The sequence below is a fragment of the Diadema setosum genome, chromosome 18, assembly GCF_964275005.1.
Source record: "Diadema setosum chromosome 18, eeDiaSeto1, whole genome shotgun sequence".
In the NCBI taxonomy this organism is placed as follows: Eukaryota; Metazoa; Echinodermata; class Echinoidea; order Diadematoida; family Diadematidae; genus Diadema; species Diadema setosum.
In genome coordinates, this window is record NC_092702.1 from 18455195 (window position 1) to 18480056 (window position 24862).

General features: G+C 39.7%; 1 protein-coding gene across 2 annotated transcripts; it reads left to right on the top strand.

Annotated features, from left to right (window-relative positions):
• Positions 1-24: 24 nt before the first annotated feature.
• On the top strand, positions 25-24692 carry LOC140241686 (uncharacterized). Of its 2 annotated transcripts, none has more exons than XM_072321428.1 (5): positions 25-302; positions 9553-9678; positions 10349-10514; positions 15951-16099; positions 23412-24692. In XM_072321428.1, exons 1-5 carry the CDS (start codon positions 162-164, stop codon positions 23454-23456), a joined length of 627 nt encoding a protein of 208 aa, XP_072177529.1. In that variant the 5' UTR covers positions 25-161; the 3' UTR covers positions 23457-24692. The 2 variants fall into 2 exon arrangements, with proteins under 2 accessions (XP_072177529.1, XP_072177530.1); XM_072321429.1 differs by having other exon boundaries at positions 184-388.
• Positions 24693-24862: the final 170 nt, after the last annotated feature.

Sequence of the window (24862 nt, forward strand, 5' to 3'; positions counted from 1 at the left end):
CACTCTCTCTGCAAATTTTGTACGCGAAACCGAGGCGCATCGACAGAGAGCGAGTGTGTTGCATGCTGTCCATACCAACTCCGTGTTTTGGATTGTCAGAACCCATGATTTGTTGCACGTCGTTGTAGTATGGTGCTGTATGTGTATTCCACCTAAACTGCATGCTAGGCCTATCAGCATCAACACTCAAGGGCGCGCGAGGGCAATCGAGGCTTTCCGGGTCTCAGTATCACGAAGGTGCAAAAACACTGAGCTCGTTCTCGTCCAGGGCCAGGGCTAGTCGACAAAGTCATATTGCAAAGGTACCTGTACAAGTTGGCCTTTCCTAATTGTGAGAAAACAGCACTATCCAGCTTAGTTTCCCACCACACCAGGGTTTAGATGTGAGGTAAGATTATCCATTGATGCACTGCACTGGAATCTAACCTGACCACATTGCAGTGACTCCCTTGTTGTCTTCCTTAGCTAAAAGTTTACTAATACTATCATGAGACATCGTGTAGAAAGCTAAATTTGCTAAAACTTAAAGCTAAAGTTTACAGTCAAACGGTAGACAACTTCACTTGAAGTTTGTAAATTTATCTTCTATATCTAACTATCTAGTTACTACTAGCTCCTCTACTCCTAGCCCGACCAGACACTGTTACGCTATGCGAAAACAGCGTCTGACACGCACGGCATGCAGCCTCGAAGTGAGGAACCTCAACACAACTACAAAACTTAGGAACATGTATACTTTTCTCCTTTAAACAGAATACTTTACTCACGTTAAATGCTACAGAAGAATAGTTCGCCACACTGGGTCCATGGAGACCACTTGCGATAAGTCCGTGGAACAAATAAATGACACTTTCTGGCGCAATTCCTGACCGCCGGGCTTCGTCGTTGCAGACCTACCAAACGTGGTTCAGTCCAAAGTACGACTTTTCGCAGACGACTGCATAATATACCGGGAAATACGCAATGATCAGGATGCAAAAGCTCTTCAAAAAGACATTGATTTATTATGCTTGTGGGAGACACAATGGCAGATGTCCTTCAATCCGTCAAAATGCTTTGCTATGCATGTTAGCCACAAAGTCAAACCTATTATCACGCCATATACAATGAAAGGAAAACAGCTACAACAAGTAAGCCACCACCCATATTTAGGTGTTGAGATAAGTAAAGATCTCACTTGGTCACACCACATTAACAAGATTACTACAAAGGCAAACCAAATGCTGGGTATCATAAGAAGAAATCTCCATTCGTGTAATAAATCAGTTAAAGAAACAGCCTACAAAACGCTGGTTCGCCCAAGGCTTGAGTATTGTGCTTCCATTTGGGACCCTCACCAAGCTACAAGAAAGAGGTGCATTGAGGCCATTCAACGCCGGGCTGCTCGTTTTGTCGTAAACAATTATGACAAACGATCCAGTGTCACATCCATCTTATCCAAACTCCAATGGGAAACCTTGGAAAACCGCCGTACCAAGTTCCGATTGATTGCCATCTTTAAAGAAGTACACAATATTACCCCATCAAATGTTCATCTACGTCAGAGACCCGGCTCAACACGGCGACAAACAGGTCCCAACATTTTAGAGATGCCTTCATTCAACAAGACATGTTACCAGCACTCATTTTATCCAAGGACAACCAGGGAATGGAACTTCCTACCACCAGAAATAAGAGGCGTTACCAATTTAAAGGATTTCAAAATTATGCTTGACGCAATCAATGTAGAAGAGCTGGTCAAAAAAGCTCATTTCAGAATTTAAAAACTTTAAAGAAATAAATCCGTTCACACCGGCTGCGCGGGATAACAGCCTTCAGGCAGTGATTGCGCAGAACCCAACCAGAACCAGAACCAGAAGCAGGATTCAAAATGGCGCCTTGACTTATGCGCATGCGTGACCGGATGTGCTCCAGAGCGAGCGCGTGTGCGTTGAAAGTGTCGAACAAACCTTGGCGTCTGCGACACAATAACCCAGTACAGTTTATAGCTGTATACCTTATACTAGTAACCGTGCGTACGCTGCTTGAAAGGGCATTCACATCACGTGACCACCCGATATCTGAGCTTGGCCTGGCGTGAAAGATTGTGTACGGTGTGGACATGCTGGATATGATGATCAATTTCGGTAAGTTTCATTACGTACATTTGAATATATATAGCATCAGATGTAGAGTAAATATTGAAGAGTATACTCGATGAGTTTGAGGTGACAAAAATGATCGTAAGTATCAAAAGTCAAAGCTATCGTGTACGATTACGTCGCCTCTCCTAGTGATTGGTGGTCGCGCGCGTACAGCCCTGTCGCGACGTACCATGTACAGCGACTGGGCTGTGTATAGTTACTCTACTCCCAGCCCAGCCCAGGATCATGGACATGAGGATTGCCGTCTATGAAAAGCATTGAAATGAAGGCTAACTGTTAGATCTAAAAAAATTTATATAAAAATCCATCCTAGAGTCTAACTATTAGGGAACATTTAAAATTTAAAGGCATTTACAGGATTACCAGATCAGGAAAATATTTATGAAAAATAGATTTCCAGGCAAAAGCAGCTGGCACGTAGCAGATAGGGGAGGGTCAGCCAGGGGTCCTTTTCACCTTTTTCAGTCCAGGAAACTCACTCATGAGGGGTGCTCCCGCTCGAAGGATCCCCCCACCTTGGCGCGCCTAACGTTAGTCTTATTATGAGTAGGCTACCCCGGCCATGCTCGTGAGGCCCCTGGTTCACTGGACTCGAAAGAGTTGGGAGAAATGATATGACCACTAGGGTCTAGATACTAATTGTGTGACTTCGGCCACAAACGCAACTCACCCCTCATCACGCATGGGGATTTGCATCCGTGGTCAAGAGTGACCAGTTGATGTGCGGTCAGCGCGTCCCTCTTTGTCGCAGGGTATGCACTGTTTTTCAGCACCAGCAGCATGTCCGATCCGATTTTGTGACGGGAAGTGTTCGTGGTCTGCGGCATGAGGGGATACTGTAAAAGTGGATATTTTCGTGTGACCAATTTTTCGGCTGCGTGAGAAGAGTTTCGCATGTTTTTGATTTCGCGGAATCAAGAAATCAACTAGAATCTACTGGAACATATGACGAACAAAAATATTTACGTGCTTTTATTTTTGCGCTAGTTTTTGGTTGTGCAAAATGCGTGAAAATTTCTACACCGGGAAAATTTCCACTTTTACAGTAGGCGGTTTGCAAGATAAGAGGCTCGGTGATAACGGCACCTGCAGATTGCATATGGGTGTGGTGAATGCTTGTCCGATATGCCATCTGACGCAAACCAGACCATGCGCCCACTATTGTAGCCCTGTTTGAGTACTCCCCTGAAACCATGTGAAATTGTTCATTTATTATGTATTTGCAGTGATCGGGAACAGAAGGCTACTCATACTCTCTCCCATCAATTCAAATTGATCTCCAAAAAGACAATATATTCATATCTAGGCATATCTAGGTATATGTTCATAAGCCCATGGACCTACCTCGTGGATCAAGATTCATCTTTTCGTCAATCAGTTCATGCCTCTGTCTGTGTCAAAAGTGTCACAAAAACACTTTGAGCATTCTTCCCTGCCTTGATCTTATGATCTTTTGAACACCACTGGCAAGCCCGGGCAAAACATAACGCAGCTTTTAAAAATCTACAGTAGGGTAAGAGTACCAGTATTCTGTCATCTACCGGAATTCGGTCACTTATCACTAATCACCAGCCAGTAAGTTCTACAGTTACAACACACGCAAATCACATCAATTCACATACTTGCACACTCATTCACAACAGGAAAGTCCCTTAGTCCCCTCCAAAAATCCATCCAAAATCCCAAATTTCACCGTCAAAAGTGCAGAATCGGCGCGACTTTCCCACAGCATGCGCGGATTAAGCCCAGTTTTAAGAGAACGGGTTGCCGAGAAAGCATTAAAAATCGAGAAATACGCCGTTCTCTTGCCGGATTTTTTGCTTATCGCAAGCTCGGAGTGTGATGGTATCCTCAAAAATGCAAAAGAAAAACAAAATTTCCGTACGTGCCAATGCAGTGACTCAATGTACAAGGGTTGAATGCGAGTGCCGATTCCCCAGTATTTGGTCACCAACGGGCGCCACCACATCCCCGATGCAATTTTGCGCCAATAGGGTAGTGCGCAGCGCATTTTTCAGCTGCCGTGATCACAGCGTGAACACGCATTGACTTTGAACATGCATATCGCTTGACCGAATACTGGTTGCGGTGACCGTATTCTGGGGGATTTTCAAGGTGATATATTATGGGATTTTGTGCGATTCTGTGAGATATTTAACAAAATGAAAATTGGGATTAAAGAAATTTGATAAATTTCACATACATTGCTGTCGATATGATGTATGTATGTATTACATTAGTTTAAAAAATATTGCAGAAAAGTTTAAATGACCGAATACTGGAGGCTTTACCCTATGTTGAATGTGCAGAAGATGATAACTGTTTTAAATCAAGGAAAAAGCATTGTGCATTTGTGGTGTGTATTGGTATATCACTACTCAGACTTTATCAGTAGCAAAATGCATGTACGGACTTTTAAAGGGAAAATAACATTCTAGCTAATAAATGGATATTGTAATCTCATGTGAAGTCCATCTTTTCCACACATTTTTCCAGAGTTATAACGGACAGTGAAGGAAGAGGGTATGTACACTGTATGCCTTACTAATAGGCAAGGTCACATTTTGAGAGCGATAGCGAGCGAATTGGTAAGGTAATACTATATCCAATCCAGTGACATGAAATTAGTCATGTTCAGAGGTTTGCTGCTTCTCATTGGTGGTTCAAAGATGTTTCCATCTGAAAAGGCGCATGGTCAGCCAAATAAGCCGGAATCAGGGAAATGGTTTCTTTGTCAGTGATGATGCATGAAATGCAATTGCCATCATCATTTTCAAGACATCTGTAACTATTGTACAATGTACTCATTAATATGTACATAATTAGGTGGCGGCAGATCTCATACAATACTTCAAAGCAGGTGAATTTGTTGAAAGTCCTTTCGTTAGCAGGTCCATATGATAAGCCTTAATTTACCAATAATTAAATTGCAACCTTACAGGCTTGAGAGGCTTCCTTTGTGATTTCCAGGGTCCCGTTGCATAAAACTTTTTTAGCAACCTTAAAAAATTCAGGTTGGGACTTGCCCAACCTGAATTTTTTAAGGTTGCTAACTTAAGAATGTAAAATCCGTTGCATAAAAACTCTGGTTGGGAGCTTCCAACCGGAATTTTGTGATTTCAACCGGAAAAAAATCCGGTTGGAGTTTTATGCAACGGGCCCCAGTTCTTTTTTTTTAGCTAAAGAGCATTGAGTGTGCTTAGTCTCATAGAACAAAGGCTGAAGTTACTTGTATGTGTATGTGTTATTTGAAGTGAGAGTACTCTCGCACCTGAGTGGTCAGTTTCATCAATGAATGAAATTGCCCTTGCCACAAATAAGTGCTCTAATTGCCGCAGAGATAATCACTGTCTTCTATGAAATTGTTCAAAATTGTGCACGCAGAAATTTTCAACAAAAAGAAAGGAAACATAGCTTTTTATTTTGTTTCTCGCATGATTGAATTTGAATACCGTACAAATTTTGTAGTGTATACTTCATTTCAGCAAAATGTGCCAGACTTTGGGAAGTCCCTTTCCAAGATTGCCAAATTTTGTGTATTCAGAATTGAAAGGTCACGCCAGCATGCCCCTCTTTGCCGTAGGGATTTCCTACATACATGTACTTCATGAATATTGTGTAGTTACTCTTCTTTGCGTATAATGGCATTTTAGATGTTTGGCAATAAGTGGCTGTAAGCATGTTGGAAGTTGGCCAGGCAGTAATGTTTATTTTCTCAATATTTCCTTTTTATAACAGGAGTATTTTCGAATAGATCGGTCCCATTTCAGTAGATTTGTTGTTGTTGTAATCATGCCTCTGCCGCGAATTGTCAGGGGAGGCAGTATGTGTTCGGGTTGTCCGTCCATCCGTAATCAGTTTTGTGGACAGCATAACTTGAAAACCGTTTGAGGTACATCCTAATGAAAATTGGTATGTACATACAATGTATGGGTGGACAAAGTTGTGCCAATCAGTTTTTAGATACACACGCACAAGGTCAAATGTCAATGTCAAATTCTTAAAATTTCACTATTTCTCCCATTTATGTAATGCCTTAAGGTGTTTTCCTGGAATTTAGTACATGTATAACAGGATAAAGGTTCTATACAGAAAGTTTTAGGCCATGAGGTCAAAGGTCAATTGAAAATGCTCACATTGAATTTGTTTTTCTCCATACCTGTACATTATATCTTGGAAATTGCTCAAGGTATCTGTTAAAGAAGTATAATATTTACTGCCTTGCAGTGATTTTCTTGGAACTTTTGGGATCATGGGGTCAAAGGTCAGAGGTCAGGTTGAAATGCTAAAGTTATACTATTTAATGCTGAAATTATACTTTTTCTTATTACATGTACCTTGAGATTACTTACTTAAACTAGAATTAACTGGATACATGCATTACTGCACAATGATTCTGTAGGGAAATATTTTGGCCATGGGGTCAAAGGTCAAGGGAAAATGTTCAAATGTCACAATTTTTGCCACATTTTGAAAGGTGCTGAGAGTTCAGTATTTTCATGAAAATGGATGTTGCCAGTTAGTGATTATTTGAAGAAATGTGGGCCATGGGATGAAAGGGCAAGGGTCAAAGGTCAAGTGAAAATGCTCAAATCCTTGAATACCTGCTCTCTTAAACAATTAAAGCTACATATCCAAGTGAAACCTAGTTCAAAGAAAGTTAACACTCACCAAATTTGTGACAAGACATGTCATTTTAATTTTTTGCCAATTGAAACTGTCGTCTCATATGTAATTGTCAAGACCTACTGCTAGACCTATTGGAGAACTATGCATTATTGCGGAGGCATACAAGTCGCCATAGCAACATTTCTAGGTTTTGTTTTATTTTTTCATTTTTTAAAAATTGTGACACCCATGTATCCCAAGGAAAGATTAATCACCCTGTCATCACAGTGAATAGAAAGCAATACAGTTACAACTTTAGTGTGTAATCCTTTAAAAGTTTTAGGAGCAACATCTGAAAAAAAAAAAAAAAATGGTGGAAAATATGACCATACAGGGCTCCATCAAAAATTTGTGTGCAATACATTGTAGTTGAGCACACTGTATTTCATTCCATTGTGAACATGCTTGTTCATGCCCAGTGGTAATTTTGGTTTATTATTTACACTGAAAGCACTTTTCGATGGTGCAAATTGCAGTCACTCAATGTAATTATGTAGTGCTTAGAACTGTTCTGGCATTTCTTGTTGCACATGACACATAGGGAGTAATGCACATTGAACATATTGATGCATAGACACTACTGCATGTGCTGTGCTGTGCTTTAGCTGTTATTCTCTTGCTGCAATTCACAATTTTAGCACTTAGCGGTAATGCAATGATAATTGATATCAAGATGTGAGGTTCAATGAAAGGTACTGTATGCATGTACATTGTCAGGGCTGCCAACTCTCTCGCATTGAGCGTGAGACTCACGCAATTCAACCAATTTTGACTGTCTCACTCTGATAAACGAAATCTCACGCTAAACCCCCAAAATGGAATGTACATGACTACAAAAATAAATATATCTCTATAAAATTCTCTGATATTCCGAATATCGATATGCCCAAGCCCAAAATTTCGAGATTTTCCCGCGCGGGTGTACAATGTAAAGCTTATCCTTAACCAATAATAATCATTTTCGGTTCGCGCGCAAAGACGAGCTATTGGATTACGATTGGTTTCTACCTATAATATATACCACGTGAGCGTAGCTTGTACTTTTGGCAAATCACAGTACATGTATGGCTATGACGTGTGCTTTACATCGCTTTACATACACTGACTGTGTACGTAGTACGTACGTACGTACAGCCGCACAGCAGGCCGCCAGGCGCTAGCCAGGAGGTCGCGCCGCTCCCTCGCAGTGTCTCACGCCAAACTCTCACTCAAGGTTGGCAGCCCTGCATTGTACATTCTGTACACATACATCAGGGCTGCCAACTCTCACGCATTGAGTGTGAGACTCACGCATTTTGGTCCTTTCTCACTCTAAAACTTTATTTCATTTGCATGCATTTCTATTGATCTCACTCATTTTGACTCCTAAATTATAGCATTGGCCTATGGGAGTCTCACTCTCAACTAGTCTCCAGTGTTGGCAGCCCTGCATACATTTACATAGGGGGCTGCTTGGTACACAATGTACATCATGTGTACTACAATGTAAGTGATCCTTTCAGTCGTGGTCTCACAGGTTCATAGTAGTACACTTGAAATATCGTTGCAAATGTTGAAAATACATGTACATTGCTGTTAAAAAGGACCTTTTGGCCTTCAATAGAAACAGGGACATTTCTAAACTCTCCGTAAAATGGTTGTTTCAGTGGACACCAAACACATCGATATAGACATAAACTACAGGTTGTACCAAGTGCAGTAATGCATGCTGAATGAAATGTTATGTAAAGAATTAGAACTTTGAAACTTCATTTAAGCTGTTTTTTCCTGTCGCACAGAGCTCCCTCTTCCTGTAACACAAAGCTCCAACCAAGACCAGAACAGGGATTCTGTTTTTAATGTATTTTGATCATCATGTTTTGATTGTATATTTTGGTACTACACATGCACCATCACATACATTGTACATGGTATGTACTGTCACTGCACCAACCCATCCAAGTCTAGCTGTGTTACAGCTGCTATGGGGATTACTTTGAGTGCGTTCGAGGGCTCTAAAGCGAACCAAAGCGAACTGAACCAAAGCGTACCGTACCGAACTGTGCCAGATTTGAAGCGTTCGAGCACTCTGTCGAGAAAGCGTACCTCACAAGTTATTTTTAGAAAAGGTCACGCATTTTTGTAGCAAGAATGTCATCCACCTGGCGCTTGAACTACACAGCTGTCCCAAACAAAGAGAATGATGTCTTTGCATTGTGACGTATGCGCATGATATGCGCATGCTTTACAGCGAACTTTTGGTACGCTTTTGGAGCACATCGGGAAGTGGTCCACTTTGGGCTCGGTACAGTGCGGTACAGTATACTTCAGGAGCGTTCGAGCGCTCCTCTGGCGTGGGTACAGTATGGTACAGTTCGCTTTAGGAGAGAACGCTCAAACGCACCCTTTGTCAAGACTCAAGATCATTTTCAGGAGAAATTCATATTTCAGGACTACAGTATGTCACTCAGGATTCCATTCATGAATACCGTTACAGTACATTCATATCCAAATACATGAGGCAAATATCACTTAAACCCCTCATTTTTGAAGTATCAGTTTTTTCAATAAAATCAAGATTTTGTGATGCTGTGTAATTTGATCATTTTCAGGAGAAATATGTCTCTTCCATTCACCAATACTGTTACAGTATGCATATAAATTCAGATATATGAGGCAAAATATCACTTAATCCCTCATCTTTGAAGTATCAGTTTTTGTTGATCTTTGTTGTTGTTGAATTGTTTTGTCTCGTACCCAGAGAGAAGACGTGAAGATGTCGGTGGAGCTAGCCGTGGTAACCGAATCTCAGAGCAACCCCAAGGATGAGAACCCTTATGCTGATTACATGTGGATGGGAGAGGAAGAAAATGAGTTTGACCTAGATGTAAGTTGTTACGTCGCGCCATCATAATTGAGACTTCTTTTTTTTTTTTTGTGCGATAGATTTCTTTTGAATTTTGCGTTGTCTTCTTCATCCTGTGTGGCACAATGTTTCTGGTTGATATTGTTTACTGACTGTTACTAGTCACCTGGGGCAAGAACTTGGCTTGTGTCTAGTTGTGCAGTCAAGAGTATGCTCGTACAAAATTTGATATTCCCAAAACTTTATGTGTGTTATGCTTTCTTTGACAGTTTGGTTGAGTATGGAATTCATGAAAATTTTCACACCATGAAATATTCTATGTTTACATTTCTGTTAAATGATATTGAAAATGTCGTTGAGAGGATACTTTGCAAATGAATATATTATCATTTTTCTTTTTGAATATACACTATCAATTGTGAAGTGTCAGTAATAAAATTAAAAGAAGAATTTCATTAGGTCAGGTCAGGATTGACTTTCAAAAGCAATTAAGTTTCAATGTTTGTATATTTTTAAACAAGCTGAAAGGTAAGAAAAAAATAACAGAAGAGGAAGTAATGTTACAAAACCATATTGATATTTGTTATTCAAGTTGTAAGAATAAAACACGAGATAGATTGCACTGTGCCAGATGATTCTGTCCGAAACACCTCAACCAGAAGTCTCTGTTTCGTACCTTTGCTGCATGCAGGTGTTGGCTCAGCTGGAAGAAGAAGAGTACATTGAAAACTGCTTCCAGGACATGCTTGAGGAGGAAGCCCTGGGGCTCTTCACCCCACCCCCCGTGTCGTCGACGTCCACAATGACGTCCACTACCAGTCTACCGCCCATCCAGAACCTCAGTATTGGCAACGGCAGTGAGTGACTACAGTGTACCTCTCCCATATGGTTCCATTACAGTCAAGTCTTGTATTAAAGCCAAAACATGGTTCTCAGAAGGGCTCAAAATTCATCTTCCATCATTTGCAATTTGCTTCCAATACATACAAAGGAACTGACCAGGCTGATGCGATTTGCCAGGATGATGAGTTGTTTCGGAGTGTTTCGAGATCAAAACAGTAGAAAAATTTTGATGGTAGTACATGACTTTTATTCCAGAAGACCCATCCTCGTTATAAAGCCCGCATTTGGGAAGGTAATATGTAACATGATGATCGATCGTACCCTCACAATCGTATTTTCCAACAAGCTGCATAAGCTTCACTCTAGCGTGGAAGATCGATGGATATCGCTGTGCCCTTATTGGTCTATTACATACTTGCCAACTAGTAAGATTTTATCAGATTCAGTAAGATTTTTTACGTTAAAAATAGCAAAATCAGATTTTCTGTCAGAGAAATCAGATTTTTAAAAAATATTTAGATATACCTTTCATGTGTATTTTCTGAAGATTTGACCGAAAGTAAGATTTTTAACTTCAGTTTCAGGGGTCGCACTTAACTTTTTTTTAAACTAGCCAGGCGGACTACTTAGAATCAATTTTGACACTGAAGCAATATTTTGGCTGGCCAGACGAACTAGTAACTTCAGAATTTTTCGATTTTTAGCTAATCCGACGTGATTTCGGGTGGCCAATGGCCAGCGGACCATCGCCAATTTCGAACCCTGAGTTTGCATATAAAATAAGATTTTTGCAATCCACGAGTAAGATATTTCATCTTGAAATGTTGGCAGGTATGCTATTACCGATCATTATAAAAATTATGTGGCAACCATGATGGCGTAAAATCAGAGATTGTTGACTTCTGGCACATCTTTTTGGCTGGTTGTATGCCCTTCTGTTGAGTCATGTGATCATTAGCTGGCCAACACACTGCACGCACAGAATTGTTTCCTAGATAAGTTATTAACACTTTTTCCATGCTCTTGCATTCATCTGTTGTTTTATGTTGTACGCTACTCTGCCTCATACTTTCGTGCAGAGAAGAAATGACAACAACAAAAGAGAAATATGTGTATGCTGAACATAGGCCTATCAGCAGATCTATCTCTTGTGCCCTTGCCTGCCCTAATCCTGTACCATTTTTGTTTGCTGTGTTTTGTTTTACTTTTGGTAGAAGACTATGTCAGCTGTATTGTATAATTACCTTGGTGAACGTTTAGAAAGTATGAATTTATAAAAATGTGAAACAAACATGTTCAGATCGAGTGATGCCTGGTAGCAAATCAAAGCACAAACAAACCAAACCAGAACACAATAAAAAGAAAAAAATTGATTGTTTCAAGACTTCAGATGCAGAGGATAGATAGAAAGGCAATATGAGGCAGGCCCATGTGTAAACAGGGAACTTATGGTATTGCTCAAGTTGGCCCAAAAGTGGTTCGTGAACGACTAATGGGCTGGCCATGGAAAGCCAGCCCAGAGCCACCTACTGTAGTTGGCAGGTCTATCACACCCCTCTTTCTACCAGTCTGAATTTGTTTCTGAGTCATCCTGTACAGGATGCTTTCTTCCAACGCTGTACCTTTGGCATGCCACATACAGACTGTATCTGTTTAGTGAAGAGCGTCACATTTTACCATCACTTATTTCACAGAATACTTGGGGGGGGGGGGAATCCTTTGTGATAATCAGAAAGATCTTAAGGAGAGGTCACTACATAATAAGACTCTCCATTCTCATCCAGTCACCATGGCAACAATCACAATGAAAAACTCTCACCTTTGATTTGTTGCAAGCTCAGGCAATTTGTTAGAATTACGAGGTGAATTTGGACAAATGTTATAGACAGAATGAGGAAGAATGGCTGATTACAATGTACATGACTAGTTGAATTATTCCTTATTGTGCACCTTTTGATGACTTTGTGTCAAGCATTATCCATTCTAATATGCAAAGGCATAGTCCATGTCAGCGTCAGCTTTTCTGAATAAAGGGAGGGCATTTTGTCCATGATGAAGGAAGCTGGCTTTGGATATATGCATTGCCTGTAGCGTAGTACACTGTATATTGTTATTTTATACAGTGCATTTGGTCAAATACTATAATTACATATGTAAAGATGGTCTTGGGATGTGGGTCAGGATTAAGATTTGGGGTTGAGGGAAGAATTAGGGATTAAATTCATAGGTCTTAAGTGTATGAGGGTAAGTTGCATTTGTTGATCAGTATACAAGCCAGGTTGGATTATCAGGTTACTGCAGGAACTGACTTCAGATGTAACATATGTATTAAAGCAGGGCTCGACACTAACTTTTTTGTTTGGTGGCCCGATGGGGCCACCAAAATCCTCAATTTCAAATTTTTGGTGGCCCGAGAGAAAAATTTGGTGGCCCCGAAAAAAAAACAATAAAAAAACATTAAAGTCCTGTTTTTTTTTAATGAGTCAGATATCTAAGTTTTATCCAGTCATAGTAAGAATTGGAAGTTGGACATGTCTACTCATAAATAAGCCTCAACAAACTCGCAACACTCACTCTCAGGCACTCATTCAGTCCTTTTCATGCATCCTTTAAACAATATAACTGCTAATTTCCTGGCGCAAAAAGTTACAAATTAATTGACGTACGTACTTTTCAAAAAATTTTGGTGGCCCGAGGCGGGCCACCAAATTTGCCTTTTTTTGAAATTTGGTGGCCCGACTTTCATTTTTGGTGGCCCCGGGCCACCGGGCCACCGTTAGTGTCGAGCCCTGATTAAAGTGTCACTGTCATCTTGGCACTGTCAACATGCGTTGATGTAATACCAAATTGCTTTAGCATCGCAAGACAAGTTCAAGGTTACAGCCAGGCATTTACAAGGGCTCTATTTGTGCTATGTGACTGATATACCATACATGAACACGTTTTACAAGTTATGATCATCCAGTGCAAGCGATGTGATGTACAGTTAAACTCGCATAAGTTGATCTTCTCGGGACTGAGCAAAACACATCGACTTAGGCGAGTTTCGACTTGTGCGTAAGTCGAAAAAAATCGACTTACAGTTACACCACACGTACATAATGTATAATGTACATGTTTGTTGTCTACTCTGGAGCCGAGAGCTAGAGCGGTGTGCCCGATATTTGCCCTTTTAACAAGCAAGACACTTTATTCACATTGGTGCAGGCCAGGGCTCCACACTAACTTTTATTTTGGTGGCCCAAAAATGATTATTTTTTTTTATTGGTGGCCCGAAAAAAACAAACAAACAAGCAAAACTAAATCGGTCCTACGTTCGGTCCGAAAGTTACCGTTATTCATTTCTGATTGTAAAAGCAATCATCCACCATTTACAAGTATTTTAACACCTTCCGGAGCCGAATGTTACCGTTAATCATTTTCAAATGTAAAAAAAAGCAACCGACATTCATTCTAGGATCTTACGGAGCTGAATATCATCCTTATTCATTTCCGAACGTGAAAGCAAACATCCGCTTTTTATTTTATCATCTAACTGAGCCGATTGATACCGTTCATTTCCAAACGTAAAAGAAACAATCTGTTACTTATTTTAGCATCGTACGGAGCAGAATATTACCGTTATTCGATCTCCAAATTCAAAAGCAAACACCCGACATTTATTTTATGATCGTAAGGAGCCGAATGTTACTGCTGTCCACTTCCGAAAGTGAAATGAATCATCTGACAATTATTTCAGCATCGTAAGGAGCCGAATGTTATACTGTTTTTCATATTCGAACGTCAAGGCAGACATCCGACATTTACTTTACCATCAAACGCAGCTGAATGTTATTGTTATTCATTTTGAAATGTTAAATAGCAAATGTCTGATATTTATTTTAGCATCTTATTATGGAGCAGAATGTTACTGCTATTCACTTCCGAACATGAAAGCAATCATCTGACATTTATTTTGGCATCTTCCGGAGCCGAATGTTACATGCTATTTACTTTCGAACGTAAAAGCGAACATTCGGCATTTATCTCATCGTCGTACGAAGTTGATTATTATTGTTATTCATTTCCGAACTTCAAAGGGATAATTCGACATTTACTTTAACATCTTCCGGAGCTGGATGTTATTGTTATTTACTTTCGAACGTAAAAGTAAACATCCGGCATTTATTTTATCATCGTATGGAGTTGAATATCATTATCATTCATATCCGAACGTCAAAGCAAACATTCGACATTTATTTCAGCATCTTCCGGAGCCGTATTTTATCCTTATTCATTTCCGAACGCAAAATCAAATATCTGACATTGATTTCAGCACCACACGGAACTGAATCTTACCATTATTCATTTCCAAAAGCATAAGCAAACATCCGACATTTATTTTAGTTTTATACGGAGTCGAATATTACCGTTATTCATTTCCAAAATTAAGAGCAAGCATCTGACATTTATTCTATCATCTTATGGAGCCGATTGTCACCGCTGTTCATTTCCAAAAGTGAAGGCAAACATCCGGCTTTTTTGGTGGCCCGGCGTGCGTTTTGGTGACCCCGGTCGCAAATTAACCATTCGCGAAATCGTGATTCGATTCGCGAAAAGACTCCGCTAAATATAAGGCATAGATCGCTGCACTCGTCAGAGGCTACGTCGTCCTTTCACCAGGTCTCGTTACAAAACCAAAATCTCGCTGAGTTCTTGCGTTACCTATCATTAATGTTAACGAAACATTGTTAATTTGCGCAAGGGATCGTTACTTATCGTTACTACAAACGTTAATTTTCCCGATCGTTAGTTTGCGTTTCTAACGATTCAGATGAAACCGCTTTCGTTAATGAAACGTTAATGTTTATTAACGCAAAGTTTCTTTTGGTATATACTGTACGTAAACAAAAACTGGCGTCTCGTGATTTTGACAGTGATTTATTACACAATAAAATCTTATTCGACTTAGGCACAGTGAATTCAATGGTTTTTCCGTGAAAGTGTTCTTGGAATTTCATCGACTTAGGCGAGTATTCGACTTACAAAATTCGACTTGTGAGTGAATTGATACACGTAAGTCAATGGGGGAAAATCGGGACTTTTTAAAATCATCGACTTGCGCGATTATTCGACATATACGACGTCGACTTAGGCGAGTTTAACTGTACATCTACAGTAACATATTGCTGGCCTCTGCTTGCACCCAGTTGCAACCAATATGTGGGCAAGCACGAGAATATATGCCTACTTTACACATACTCATGCACGCAGCCAATACTTTGCAGATCAATAAAGTTGACTTGATGCTTTATATGCAATTAATATTTTATGTACATCATGTGTGTCATTAGAACATGCAAATAGACAAAAGTGATTGAATTTATGTATTGGAATTCCATAAATGCCGTAATTCCATGGACCTCAGTGTTCTGAAACTATGTGTTTTCCATGTTATTGTGTGCATGCAGATGGAGAAGAGAATGGTCACCATGGCAACGGAGATGTCATCCTGATTCCAGCCAATCACGTTGACTACGAATCTGGAGCAGGAGGCGATGCAGAGCTGGGACCAACCTTGAACGACTTTGCTGATGACACCTTGGGCAAGAAGAATGAGGTACTGATGATACATTTTTTTTTTTTTACTGACCTGACCCACACTGCTAAGTGAGAAGCTGGTTTTATGTTAAACAATAAAGCCTGAGGGTTATTTTGCTTCTAAAATATTCATCTCATTCTTGTTGAATTGGCAAAATTGGCATGTTTGCTGTTATTCCAATATCAGAGACAGATTGAATACAAGTGGTTAAATTCAATAGGTCTGCCAAAAATAAGACTGAAATTTACAAATATTTTTCCCATTTGGGAGAGAAAAGGGAACTTGTATAAAATTCTTTGGAGTGTGTCGCCAATTTAAGAGTTATCTATGAAGAGATTGCCCACTTAAAGGGGAACAAACTCCAAATACAGTCAAACCTGTCTATCCCCGCGTTCACATTGGTCCCTGCGACGCGGGGAAAGTCCCGAGCTGTGGGACTTTCTCCTCGAAAACCATAATGTGAACGCTCGCTGGGACTTGTCCCCTCGTCCCCGCGAAGCAAGTCAGGTACGGGGACAAGATTTGGAGGGGAGAGTGACCTTGGGGCGAAATTGATAGCGTCCAGCTGTGGTCATCAAATGTGCGCATGCGCTATGCCTGGTTTCAAGTGGCAGAGCTCGCTTCAAGCCCCAAAATGCCCCCGCAGCTCGGGGACAGATGAGATACCAGTGTGAACGGTCAGTCGTAAAATAGATAAGATCTCTTGTGGCTGTCCCCGTGTCGCGGGGACCAATGTGAACGCGGGGTGTAGCGGCCACCCAAGGGAGACGGAAAAATTGGCTGTTATAGACAGGTGGCCGCTATAGACAGGTAATCCAACTTTGTGTGCATTGCCTACAATGTCATGTACATGTATAATCGTTGTATCCTTACATGTACATGTACGTGTGTACGTATGCACACACCGTGTGTTTCATGCATTTAACCATGCCGGTGTATATGAAATTGTTGCACAGTAGCATGTGTATTGTCGTGAAGAAAGCTAACAATCGTGCATTATTATGACTGAATGAGGGATGAATGCAGCGGTGGCGATCACTGAACGTTGCCCGCACGGCTACCAAACAGAAAAACACGCTGAATTATCGGCTTGGCTACGGCTCCATTGGGTTTTTGGCCGCTATAGACAGGTTAATATCTCATGCGGGAAACAAAATCTGTGGCCGCTGGCCGCGTTAGAGAGGTGGCCGCTACACACAGGGTCTTTAACAGGGCTTTTGCAGTGGCCGCTATAGACAGGTGGCCCGTTAAGGCAGGTTTGACTGTATACTTGTCAATTGAGTGAATGCTGCAATATTAATAGAGCACATCAGTGAAAAGTTTGAGGAAAATTTGACAATTACTACTTAATTACGAGACATGAAACTCGTCACTTTAAAGACGAGTTAGGTGATACGCTTTGGGTCATCAGATATCGGTCACCAGTGATTGACAACGAAACAATTAAATATAGCGACTTTAAGTTATATTTCTGCAATAATATTTTAGCAAAGTCGATTTTTTTGGACCTTCATTATTCAGATCATATTGTTAGTAACAATGCAAACCACATGGAAAGTCCTGTACGTGTGTCTGCGTGTGCAAGTAGGCCCAAGTAGATTAACAGGTTTTCTTAGTACAGTGTATCTCTACGATAACGAACAAATATAAACACGAACAAATTGAAACACGTCAATACAGTGTTCTAAAGATCGTCTTGACTTTAATAGTGGTCTTTTAAAAATATGAACTCTAGCCCTTATTTCCATAACCAAAACTGCTATATCGAATCTTGTCATTAATATGATCAGTTTGGAGAGCTCTTAAAGCTACAAGCCTGTAAAATTTTCCAGCAATTAAGCAATGAATCATCCAATCCAAAACAAAGGAAAATACAGCGAGTGCGTGTCTTTACAGAATGGGATTTATACCCGGACGAAATATGGTGCTATATTGTACTAGTAACTACTTGCTGACTTATTTTAAGGGCTCTGCTGGTTGAGTATCCATGTTTAGCTAAATGAATTGTAATTTGGCGATAAACAAAAATTCCCACGAGCAACAGAAACACTCTAACCTCCGATATAAAATAAGGGAAATTGCGTGTTTGTGTTCGTGGGGATGTGTATACTTGAGGAAATAGTGAAACAAATGACATAGGAGTGAAGCTGAACTGCCTAAGAAAAAAAGGAAAAATAAAGAAAGCCCTTGCAGCTACAAGCCTGTGAAATTTTCCGGCAGAAAAAGCAATGAAACGTCCAAAAACAAAACAGAGGCAAATAGAGAGAGTGTGTGTTTGTTTACATGACAATATGATTTGTACCTAGACGAAAGCGGCATTACCTCAACTAAAATAAAGAAAGAGACATAGCTTCTAACCACGTAACTAAATGGTAAGTCTTTTCGAACCAAGAGTGTGGAACGTAAGATGAATCATGACGATCACCCGTGACGGACACATCTTCAAAGGGAACAGTTAGAAGTGGAAGGAGTGTCAAGCATATTGTCTCAACAAAGCAATGAGACAATGACATTTAGGCATTCCATAATTTCGCTCTAAAATCAATGGTATTAATCATGTAGGCCTACCATTGCTTGCATAGTCCATAAACTTTGCTTTACAAACTTTCAGTGAAACGTGTCATAACATAACTATGTAACTCCATTAGCAGTGACTACTAGATAAACAAAGATATATCAAAATGAACGCTTAGCACATATAACTCAGGGGATTATAACCTGATACTCTGCTCTTCACTGCTCAGATGGCAACAACACTCATCACCTACGGCTGCGTATAGAGAAACAGCCATTACTTAAATAACAGTTTTGCCTTTTATTTGGCAGATCGACACACAACCCCTTTAAACACACTGTAATTGGCACGGAGGGACATGAAAGAACTCTTCATTAATACTAAACAGCATATGCATTCCACTCATGTGGCGCAAGATACCTCTAAAGCAACATAAAGCCTGTCTACAACTCCGTTATTGGGTCAAACAATACAGTACGAAATATCACAGAGATGAGCGAGACGGTATACACCTGGCTTAGAGTAAATCAATTCAGTTCTTTTTCCCACTCAAGTTGAAGTATTTATATAAATGCATAAATCCCCACCTTCAGTATAACAAAACAAACGTAGCGAAAAGGGAAGAGAAGACGAGATCTGGCAAAAATATACTGCACAACTGCAATTTATAACCTTTTGTGTGACAAGTGAAGCAAAATGTATTAGATGTTATAGCAGTTGTTTTTTTAGCATAAACAGACAAATAGAGGACATGAGACACATTCGTGAAGTCCTATTCTTTATACAGTCCCACATAATTCAGATGAAATTGTTTCTGTCATGCAACCATGTGAACATTTCATGCGTGTGTCGGCGTGGGCAAGTAAGTCGATCAGACAGGATATGTAAATGAATATTTACCAATAGGTCTTTATACTGTTAAAAAACAGAAATCAAACATGGCGATAAGGTCTTTTAAGGGTCACCTTCACATTTACATGTGTATTTTCAAGTCGAAATTTCCAGTCGAAGCGCTTTGGTCTCCAACACAAAACAAAGGGATATTGTGTGTGTGTGCGTATAGGTGCGGTTACATGCGAACGTGATTTCTGCATAGGTGAAGGTGTAGTACTCCATTGAAGAAAAAAGTAAAAAAAAAAGTAAGTATTTTGTTTCGTGCTCTTGTGGGGTTCGAACCCACAACCTCACGTCTCTGAAACGTCGCCTTTAACCACTCGGCCATACGTCTCGACGAAAAACATGAGGAACGTAAAGTTATGTATGTCAAAGATGATTCAGTAATCGTCTGGTCGACATTCCATTCTCATTTTCAGTTTTAAACTGCAAAATTATCAACCTGATGAGATTTGCAAAAATAGAATGCGTGATTTCTGCAGCTTATTGTCTCAGCTACAACATACTATAGATTCAGAGGAAATAAAGCAAAATCAGCTGAGATAAAGGTGCTTAAACGTTGTCAAGGCAATGCATGGTTTAAAAAAAATCACCTCCCATTGACATAACACGTAAACTTGTCCGATTTTGCGTCTTTACCTTTAATCGCAATTTGAAGTGTGATGGTAAGTCTTCTCGAACTAAGAGTGTGGAACGTAAGCTTCTACGTGAAAGATGAATCATGACGATCACCCGTGACCGACAAATCTTCAAAGGGATCAGCTATTAGAAGTGGAAGTCTCACCAATTCCAAAGCAGTGATACTCTTACATTTAGGTATAACATAATTTCCCTCTGAAATCAATGGTATTATTTATGTACAATTGCTTGCCTTGTCCATAAACTTTGCTTTACAAACTTTCAGTGAAACGTGTCATAACATAATTCTGTAACTCCATTAGCAGTGATTGACTACATAAATAAAGATATATGACATTGAACGCTTAGCGCGTATAACTAAGGGGGATTTTAGCCTGACGCTCTGTTCTTCACTGCTCAGATACCAACAACACTCACCACATACGGCTACGTATAGAGAAACAGCCATGGCGAAAATAAGGTTTTCCTTTTCTTTGGCAGATAGACGCACAACCCCTTTAAACACACTATAATTGACATGGAGGGACATGAAAAAGTTCATTACTACTACTGAGCAGTGATGCCTTGTACTCATGTGGCACAAGATACCTCTATAGCAACATAAAACCTGTCTACAATTCCGTTATTGGGTCAAACAATAACAACCTGGAATTTCAAAGAGATGAGCGAGACGCCGTTATACACCTGGCCTAGAGTTAATTCATTCAGTTGCCATTCCTGCTCCAGTTGAGTTATGTAAATTATTTTCCGACCTGTCTTGTGCAGTGTAACAGGAACAAACGTAGAGAAAAGGAAAGAGAAACGAAAGGTGGCAAGCGGGGCACTGTATACCAAGGGCAATTTACAACATTACGTATGATAAATAAAGCAAATACAACCTCCAGCCTCCGACAAAAAAAAAATGGAACTTGAGTGACTGTGTCTCGTGGGGTAGTTATATACTTGATAAGATAATACGATAAATGACATCGGAATAAAGCAGAACTGCCAAAAGAAAAACAAAGAAAGAGAGAGAGAAAAAATAATAGCGTCCTGCGGGTCTCGAACATCTCGTCCTAAGGTAGTGCATAATGACAATGCAGCGGGCTAAGCGACTATAAAGCCACACGGCTGTCCCGAAGATTGGATGTGAAATTCATAACTTAATATCATTTACAACATGAAAAAGTTCATTACTACTACTAAACAGTGATGCCTTCCACTCATGTGGCATAAGATACCTCTATAGAAACATAAAACCTGTCTACAATTCCGTAATTGGGTCAAACAATAACAACCTGGAATTTCAAAGATATGAGCGAGGCGCCATACACCTGGACTAGAATTAATCAATTCAGCTCCCATTCCTGCCAGTTATCTAAACGTACATGTTCCTACCTATCCTGTTACAATATAACAATAACCAATGAAGAGAAAAGGAAAGAGCAAACGAAAGGTGGCAAGCGGGACACTGTAACAAGGGGCAATTTACAACATTAAGTGTGACAAAATTAATGAAGCAAACCCAATCTCCAAACTCCAATACAAAACAATTAAGGGAAATAGAGCAGCCGTGTTCACGGCTTACGTATACTTGATAAAATAATACGATAAATGACATCGAGTAAAGCTGAACAGCCGAAAAAAAAAGAAAAAAAGGGAAAAGTCCTGCGGGAGTCGAACTTCTCGCCTTCCCGTATGGCGTTATGAACACCCAGCGCGCTAAGCAATTACGCCAAATGGCTGTCCTGAAGATCGTTTGCGAAACTTAAATTTTTAATTATACAATCGTGACTGTTGACGGAGATGGCGCTATTCAACTTCCCACAAGTGGCCGCGTGGATTCGACCAATATACAGTTGCAAACAACGATCGCCAATCGTTCCGTACAGATTGCATTCTCATTTTCAGTTTTTAACTACAAAATTGTCGACCTCATGAGGAGATTTCAAAATATAAAATGCATGATGACTGCAGCTTATTGTCTGAGCTACAACATACATAAGTTTCAGAGGAAATGGAGCAAAATCAGCTGAGATAAAGGTGCTTAAACGTTGTCAAGTCAATGCATGGTCTAAAAAAAAATCACCTCCCATAGACAATACACGTAAATTTGTCCGATTTTGAGTCTTTACCTTTAATCACAATTTAAGGTATGATGATGTCATCAAATTTCAAAACCATGACATGGACTTGAAAGGCAAATGTTCAAAGTAAAACATATCTGAATTTGGGATAATATTGAGCTTAAACAAGAGAGATACGAGCAAATGAATGTCAGAAACAGTACCTCAAAAAAATTAATTCCACTTTTTTGATTTCAGATGATGATATGATGACGTCATAATGTATTTCGGGAAATATTGATGCTTGAAATGTTATTTCCAATTCATATGCTTTTGTAATATGCAATAAAAACGTAGGGTCACCCTGCGTTTTAAAGAGCTATGGCGAAATAAACAAAGACATGTTTTTCGCTATATTTCCACATAGACGCGCACACGAAATTTCAACTTTGACGCCAGCGCATTCCTTTGTTATAAGTCAAAATTGATCGGAAATCATTGGATATTGTTACTTAATGTATCAGGAATCCAAATCTGTCAAAACAATTGCATTTTCATGTTGCTTACGCGCACTGCGCGCGAAAATGCGCGGACGGACGCCTACGCGCGGAACGCTTAAAATTGTCTGAAACTTCGAGATTTCCCATTGGAAAGTTGTTTTGAGCCTTTTAAAAGTTTGATGCGCGCGTACGCGCGCGTAATGATGTCCTAGGTAATTAGCATTAACATGTAAGATAGAGCGTGACCTAAACTTAATGTCCACAGAAAATGATACAGAAATGACCTTTAGTTATGAAGTTATGATCGATCATGTAACATGGTCCGAAAATCACAAAATGGCGCCTAGATGACGTCATAGATATGTTACTGTCATGAAAACCTGAAAATGTCATGTTATTCCGTAATGTCATTCTTGAGATATTGATGACACAAAATTGTCCAGAAAGAAAGAAGAATAAAAAGAAATAAAGAGAGATTTTGACAATCACAATAGGTGATACGCTGATAGCGTATCACCTAATTATGATTACTAACATCTTTTACTGGCAATTACTGCTGTCAAACATGCTATTCTATTATCGGTATATCCTCACCCTGTATTGTCTGCATAAGGTCTATGCATGCATGGTGACTACTCCCATTTGCGTTATTTCAAGCATGATATGGTAGTCTTGTTTTGCCCGATTATTGGAATTTTTTTTTTTGTCTCTCTCTCTCTCTCTTAACTGATCAACAGAACGCGTCAGATTCTGATTCGTCCGAGGGGTCACCGCAGAGATAGGCCTGGGCCCAGTGACACCAGTACACTGCGCCAGAGACTGCATGCATTCCTGTCATTCAACAACAAAAAAAAAAAAAGAGAAAAAATGTCTTGATAACCAAAAGTATGGATATATGACTGTGTTTTAATGTCTTTTATATATGTTGAAAACATATTTGAGGTCATCTGTGATTTATTGATTGTCAATGTGTGATGAACTGTGTTCACCGCGTTTTGTGTTTTCGTTTGGGTTTTTTTTTTTTTTTCCCTGGGGGGTGGGGGATGAGATTTTGAGTTGATGTGCATCCTGAGAAAATATATAATTGCCTCGGAGGTTGAGCACTTGTGACGTATTCTGGAATGTATTTATGCACCAATGAATGTATTTCGTTCTCTTGACCTTGATGATAATGTAAGTGAGAAAGAGTATTCCATTGGAGCTATGCGCAGCTTTGCGATGGAAGAGAAGATGACCACTCTTTAACAAGTGCAAAAAAATAATTGTCAAATACCGCCAAAGTTAATGAGTAAATGTTGTGATATGATTTGATTTCTTCTTAAGGTTGTAAATGCTGCTGAGCTTTTCTTGTCCTGACAAAAGCACAAATCCAATCCATCCCAAATTTACTCTGTGGTCACTCCTTCAGATGCAAAAGGCTGGAAGATGCAGAAAAGTGACTAGATTCACATTGGTTGAATATGACGAATTTAATCTTGTTATCATGTTTGAATATGCATTCCCATAAGGTCCAAGCATGGTTAAAGAGACTACCCAGGAGTTAATGGCATTTTCCCTCTTTTTTGATGCAGTCACAAAGAAGACGAGTAACATAACATTCAAAGGCAAGTTTCAACACACATTGCATCAAGACCAAACTTACGTGCTCAGATAAAGCAAGTACTTATTAAGGGAACATTGAATGATTTGCAATGTTTTGTCAAATATTCTCATATCTACTCTAATTGCTTCTGAGAACATGGTCTACTTTTATTTATCATTATAATCTCTTCTTTTTTTATTATTATCCTGGCTTCAGGAATCCTGTGCCATAGTGGGAACTATGTTATGTTGATTCTCAGTTATCCAGCTATTTGAATTATTTTAGTATTTCTTTGTTTCATTTTATTTGTTTGTTTTTTTTAAATCACAGTGCCATAAAATAATACCATCCTTCGTGCTTTGTAAAACCCCTTTTCAAAGGAAATATTCCAGAAAACAAAAGAGAAAAGATGTTCAGAATGACACACACACACACACACACACACACACACACACACATATTGAATAAAAAGGAACAGAGGGAGGAAGAATAAGTGGAATCAGACATTGAAGGGAAACATTTGGAACTGAATGTCTGTCTACCACCTGTCGGGGGTTTTCCCCGGGGTCAGTCAATATGGGGCTTTCATACAGCCATGATATCTGT

What these genes read in the sequence shown, in the direction of transcription:
- LOC140241686 (XM_072321428.1), top strand. Translation starts at nt 162, where the DNA reads ATGCTAGGCCTATCAGCATCAACACTCAAGGGCGCGCGAGGGCAATCG. An exon ending in AAAATGAGTTTGACCTAGAT is followed by an intron (nt 9,679 to 10,348) that starts GTAAGTTGTTAC and finishes TGCTGCATGCAG; the next exon opens with GTGTTGGCTCAGCTGGAAGA. An exon ending in CCTCAGTATTGGCAACGGCA is followed by an intron (nt 10,515 to 15,950) that starts GTGAGTGACTAC and finishes GTGTGCATGCAG; the next exon opens with ATGGAGAAGAGAATGGTCAC.